The 7124-nt window shown below is 18.6% G+C and overlaps 2 protein-coding genes across 2 annotated transcripts; both read right to left on the bottom strand.

Moving 5' to 3' along the window:
- Nucleotides 1-122: 122 nt before the first annotated feature.
- On the bottom strand, nucleotides 123-3656 carry PRSY57_0928100 (hypothetical protein; the record flags this gene model as incomplete). The annotated part of the gene is made up of 1 exon (XM_012907520.2): nucleotides 123-3656. One exon carries the CDS (start codon nucleotides 3654-3656, stop codon nucleotides 123-125), a length of 3534 nt encoding a protein of 1177 aa, XP_012762974.2.
- Nucleotides 3657-4163: 507 nt separating this feature from the next.
- On the bottom strand, nucleotides 4164-6753 carry PRSY57_0928200 (leucine-rich repeat protein; the record flags this gene model as incomplete). Its single annotated transcript, XM_020114818.1, has 5 exons — nucleotides 4164-4395; nucleotides 4509-5037; nucleotides 5281-5456; nucleotides 5612-6317; nucleotides 6465-6753. The coding sequence occupies 5 exons, from the start codon at nucleotides 6751-6753 to the stop codon at nucleotides 4164-4166; spliced, it is 1932 nt and encodes a 643-aa protein (XP_019970518.1).
- Between the last annotated feature and the right edge of the window lie 371 nt (nucleotides 6754-7124).

A 7124-nucleotide genomic window follows, 5' to 3' on the forward strand; every position in this document is an offset into this window, starting at 1 on the left:
TTTTTTTTTATTTTTTTTATTTTTTTTATTTTTTTTATTTTTTTTATTTTTTTTATTTTTTTTATTTTTTTTATTTTTTTTATTTTTTTTATTTTTTTTATTTTTTTTTGTTTGTTTCCTTATTAAATATCAATATTTATAGTTTCGAATTTCTGGTTTTCAAGTTCATCATCATTATTAACATATGTATGAACTTTATCGAGTAGCATATGCCATTGTGATTTATTTTTTATATTTGATAAATTTATGAGGTCTTTAATTAAAAGCCACTGATAGGCTGTCATTTCCTTTTTCTTTGTATTGATTACTATATATAAATTATCGAAATAAAAATCGATTTTTTTTTTATCAAATATATTCATAAATGAAAAGGAATAAAATAAATGTATTAATGAATTAAGAGATTTAAAATGTACAGTTTTTTTTACTACATTATTACATTTTCCATTTATATAATTAATTTGGAAGTTATCACATTTTTCATTTATATCCTTATTTTTTAAGTTATTATGACCTTTTTGGTTCATATCTTTATTTTTTAAGTTATTATGACCTTTTTGATTTATATCAATACTTTCAAGCTTATCACTTGTTTGATTTTGTTCGTCATTTCTATTTACAAAGGAATAAAATTCCTCATTCGAAATATTATTTTGTAAATGATTTTGTGGTTCCACAATTTGTTTATCTAAAATAAGTTCGTTTAGTTTTTTAACTTCTTCTTCCTCTTTTTCTATTCTATAATTAAAAGTGAAGGTGTCATTTTTTTTTGAATATTTTTCCGTTATATCATTTTGTTGAGGTTCAAGATTTTGATAATTAAAATATTCAAGAAATGATTGAGCTTCAAATTGTTTTAATTTTTCTTTTAAAAATAAAACAATTTTATTTAAATAGTGATGATATATATTTCGCATGTTTTGTTCTCGTAATATGATATCATCCTTGTTTATTATTAAACGGGAATATACCTTTTCATAAAAGACATCATCATTAAACATATTATGATTGTACATATTATTATTATTTATAACTTTTTTATTGTCATTTTTATATTTCTCTTTTGAAACATTTGAAATGTTTGTGTTATGCGGATAATATACTGATGTTGTGTAAAATAAATAATCAACAAGATCGTCAAGGGAAATATTTTTGATATTATTAGAATAAAAAAAGACATATTTTAAAAGAATAGTTTGATCATATATTTTCATCTCTGATAAATTTTTCATAATGAAATTCAAATTGGTACAATTTTCTTTTTCTTTGAAGGTTTTTTTTAACAATAAATCATTGTGAGAATTATTATTATTATTATTATTATGATTATTATTTATAGTTCTATGAATATTTTGATTAAGTATATTTCTTAGTGATTGTAATAAATAAGTTAATAAGGATTTATCATATATATTTGAATTATTTAGCGATAATATTAACATATTAATGTCTATAATATTAAAATATTTTATATTTCTTTGTAATATATGTTCTTTAATTTTGGGGAATGTTTTTTTTAACAAATTTAATTTTACTAAGGAATAGGTAAGAAAACAAATTTCTTGATTATTTAAAACATGAATATTTTGTAAAAGAAAGTTTAATACATATTTAAGATATTCTACATATTTATTTTTATTATAATTAAAAAAAATTAATAATTGCATAGCTTGTTTAATGTTTAAATGTTCAAAATTTTTCCCTTTAAAATTAATATTAACTTTATAATAATGATTTTTATTTAAACACCATAAAAATAGGCTAATATTTCTTATATCTAAATTGGTTGAAAAAAATAATAATTTATCTTTTATTAATTTAAATGAAGAATTATTTCTTTTGCTTTTTGTCATAGCCCATATTATATTCATAAGACTTTGTATAGGGAATTTGTTAATTTTCTTTTCTATTTCTTTATCAAGAAGATCAAAAAAGAAATTATCTTTATAATTTACTAATGACAAAGAATAATATATATTTGATATATCATGACAAGTTAATATAGAAATATATTTTTGTAAAAAATATAAGATTTTTTTATATATTTTAAAATTAAAATAAGAACATTTTGCTAGACTCCATAATATAGCACATAAACTTTTTGTATTTAATTTTTTTAAAATATCAAAATGTATATATTCAACTAAATAACATAAAATGTGTTGAAATATTTCTTTATATTTTTCTTCCTTATGAATATTTAATTTAATTAAAATCCATAATAACCATGTTTTATCTACAACTCTATAAATTTCTTTTTTTTCTAAAAAATATTTTATATCTAATAAAATGGTTTCAAAAATATTGTTATGTATAACTTTTTTTAAAAATAAATCATGAAAATATTTATCATCTTTTTCAAAATTATAAATTTTTACTAACTGTTTTAATATATAAAAGCATACAACCATATTGGAAACATGTCTTTTTTCTTTATATATATTAAGTAAATCTTCATATATATAATTCTTTTCTATCTTTTTTATAATACTATGACAAAAATTACTACGTAGCTGTATTCTATCTCCTTTCATGTAGCAATTTTTTAAGGATTCAAGATCAGACATTTCTTCATTTGGAAAAATTTCCTCACAACTTTTTTTTTCCTTCTTTTTCTTTTTTATTTCGTAGTTACATGAATACTTAACAAGTTTATCATTATGTGTAAGGATATCTTTATGTATATCTTCACAAATGTTTTTATCACCATCCATTTCTATGTCTTTATTTGTATCTTCACAAATGTTTTTATCACCATCCATTTCTATGTCTTTATTTATATCTTCACAAACATTTTTATCACCATCCATTTCTATGTCTTTATTTGTATCTTCACAAATGTTTTTATCACCATCCATTTCTATGTCTTTATTTATATCTTCACAAACGTTTTTATCACCATCCATTTCTATATCTTTATTTATATCTTCACAAATGTTTTTATCACCATCCATTTCTATGTCTTTATTTATAGGTAGGTCAATATTTGGTTGTGCATCCCCTTTTGAAGTGAAGTCATCCAAGGGATCCATGAAAAAGTCGTCTCCATTTATTTCATGACCATATTGTAACAAAAGGTTTTCATGAATATTATTTAATTGTTCTTTTATATTATTCAAATTATTTTCTTGTTTATTTTGAGGTTGTTCTTTTTTATTATAAAAATTATTATAATTATTAAAAAAAGAATTTTTAATTTTTTGAATTTGTAATTCTTTAATATTAAACCAATAACTTTTTCCAAATTTTTTTAAAATATTTTTTGGATATTTTACTAACTCATTTTGATTAATTACAACTAGAAATTCATATTCATCTTTTTCTGTTTTTTTTATATCTAATATAACACCATGACAATCTTTGAATGTTCCATGATTAATTTTAACTTCTCCTCCTATTAATGAAACAAAATCTTTAATTTTTTCAACATAGAACTTTTTCTTTTTACTCTTAACATTTTTTAAATAATTATATTTACATAAGATATATAATTTTTTATATTTATTTCTTTTATTATATACAGAAGAAGAAGGTTTATGTGTCGTAAAAATTGCACCTCTCCATTTATTCACTTCTCTGGAATATAAAAGGGTAAATTCAATAATACTAATAAATAAAAACAAATAGAAATTTAAGGAAGGATAAAAAAAAATCATGTCACATAACAGTACATTGTAAGGATGGAAAACCTAAACATTATAATAAAAAATAAATAAATATAAATAAATAAATAAATAAATAAATATGAATAAATATATATTTAAATAAATAAATATATGTTTATATATATAAATATATGTTTATATATATAAATATATTTTTATATATATATGTATTATATTTTAATTTTTGCTTATTTTATAATCTTATACGTAGAATAATTAAAAAGCATATCATTTTTTATTAAATTTATTGAATCAAGAAATGTACCATATTAATTAAAGTCGATTATATATATATATATATATATATATATAAAAAAAAAAAAAAAAAAACATATAATGTGATATAAAATATGAAAATGGTATAAAATAAAGAAATAAATGTGCAATAAATATTTGTATATATATATATAATAAATACATTATATACATATATATATATATATATATATTATGTCATAGTATATTTATTTGTGTTAAGTTTTCTTCATTTTAAATATGTCATTCAACACGTATTATGTATAAGTAAGAATAAAATAAATCATTAAATGTATTAACAATTTTCCCTATTTCTTCAATTCTTTCTCTTGATTGTAAAAATAAATGTTTTTTCTTTTCTTCTATTAAAATACTACCAGCTTTATTGTAACTACTTGATATGTAATCCTCTAAATTGTTCATAATATTAGATCGATAATTTTTGTAAGAATAATATTCGTTTATTTCATCTTCACTATTAAAAAAAAGCATAAACATATAAAAAAAAATATATATATGTGTATTTTTTTTTTTTTTTTTTTTTTTTTTTTTTACATAGTATACCAAAATAACCTCATATTTGTTTACCTTAACACAATTGATGGATGGTCATTATTTTTTACTTCTGAAAAGAAATTTAAAATTTGTGTATTAAACTTTTCTTCTAGTTCATCTAATTTTTTAAAATAATCTGTAATGTTGTCATTTATTCTTTTAATAATTTTAGAAATGTTCGTTTTAAATATTTCAATAAGATTATTAAGAGAAACGATATTCATTAATTCTTCATTAATTAATTTATCACGAAAAAATATATTTTCTTTAATATTATTTTCTATATATATTTTAATAGTATTATATTTTTCATTATCAACATAAATACAATTATTAGTAGTACATATATTTGTTACATCTGTTGTATAATTTTCTTCTTCTTTATCTTCAACAATGTTTAATAAATCATCTTTAACTAAATTTAAATTTAAATTTAAATTTAAAGATTTAGAAATTGCTTCAATTCTTTTAATGACGCTGTTGTTAATTTGTTCTTTATTTTTTATTTCAATATTCTTTTTGTAATCATTAGGGCATTTTTTCATCATCATATTTTCAAATTCTTACAAAAATAAAGTGTATGTGGATGTGTGAATAATTTGATATCTTAACTTTATTTATATAGAACTATCTATTTTAGGATAGTATTAACAAGTGACAAAATAAATATATACATAAATGTATGCATAAATATATACATACATATATACATACATATATACATACATATATACATACATATATACATAAATATATACATATAGTTGAATTTATTTATGTGTGAATCTCTATATTTCATTATCACCTTTGGGATGATCCAAAAATGTGTGCAATGAATTTATAACCTTTTTGGATCTTTTCCTTAATTTGTTATATTCTTCAATATTGTTTAACATATACTGGGAGATAAATTTTTCTACGTCTTCTTCAAAAAGGTCGGAGCATTTTTTTCTATCCTCATTAAGAAGAAGTATTTTATCACTTCAAAAATTAGAAAAATGTAAAATATATATATATATATATATATATATAGTTGTGATAATATCTTTATATATATGAATACATAAAATTTTTTTTATGATAATGATAAAAATGATATATGTATACTTTTCTATTATTCTTATATGTAGACCCACATAATTCCCAAATGAATGTTCTCTATATCTGTTAAAAAGATTTCTTTAATTTGTTCATAGTTGACAATTTTTTTAAAAATGGGGGGTTGTTTTTTTTCATCAAACAATGTATCAGGTAATGTTGTTAATTCATATAGATAAGCTTCATTTATATTTTTTTTATAATTTTCTATATCACTACAATTATTTTTAATATAGAAATATGGATTTGAATTCTCATTTTTTGTTATTTCGTTTTGTTTATTTATGGATGATCGATAAAATGTCAAATTTTCATTGGGATCTATATATATATCTTTTTTGTGCACATTTTTAAGAGATGATAAAATAATGTTATTAAAATATTTAATATTTATTAAATTCTTCATTACACAATTTTGTAGATCTGGAATATTACATATAGGATTATTCATTATATTTAAAAATTTTAATTTATCCAAACATTTTAAATAAATAATATCTTCCATATGTTTTATATAATTATTACTTAATATTAATATCTGTAACTTTTTGTTATTACTTAAATTTTCTATTCTTTCTATTTTGTTATTATGTAAATTAAGTTCTCTTAAGTTATGTAAATTATTTAAGCTTTTTATTTTTTTTATTTTATTATTTGATGCATTTAATATTTTTAAATTTATTAATTCTTCTAAATTTTCAAGGTCTTCTATAAAATTGTTATTCAAATGTAGTTCCTCTAAATCTGAAGGGAAGGAATGGGTGTAGTAAATTTTGCAGATATAGAATTTAACAAAATTATAATATATATAAATATATATATATATATATATATATATATATATATATATATATATGTAAAAACATATATACATATTTTTTTATTTATTACTTTTGAATAGGTTCATATTTTGTATAAGGACAATATCCCTATTTTCTAGGGATAACACTTTAGCGTAATAAAAATCTTTAATAATATCTTCTCTTTTTAAATTATAAGATTTATTTATCCCTTCAATTAATATTTCTTCATTTATAACATTCGTTCTTATTCTTTTATAATCATATTGTGGTATTATATCATCAAATAAAGTATTTTCTTTCTTATCATTCTGAACACTTTCAACATTTAATTTTTCTTCATCAGTGTGTTCTTTAATATCTCCTTTTTCGTTACTCATCTTTATATGTATATTTTTACATTTACATCTTTAACCTGAGCGTATAATGTTTAATATGGCTATATATAATGATGTTTTCGAAACCATACACGTTGCAAATATATTATATGTACATATATAAATATAAACATATATACATATATAATATATAATATATATATATATATATATATGTTCTATCTATATCTTATGTTTATATATTAACATGAAAGGAGTTATTATGTAGATCGTATAAATAAAAAATTTTGATTCTTTTTTTTTTTTTTTACAAAAGAGAGAAAAAGAAAAGACAATATCTTTTAATGTTCTTTATAAAAACATAAAAATGTGCAAAATGGTTATGTGAAGATTTATTTTGTCTCCAAGAAAAA

This window comes from Plasmodium reichenowi, chromosome 9, assembly GCF_001601855.1.
Source record: "Plasmodium reichenowi strain SY57 chromosome 9, whole genome shotgun sequence".
NCBI classification, from domain to species: domain Eukaryota; phylum Apicomplexa; class Aconoidasida; order Haemosporida; family Plasmodiidae; genus Plasmodium; species Plasmodium reichenowi.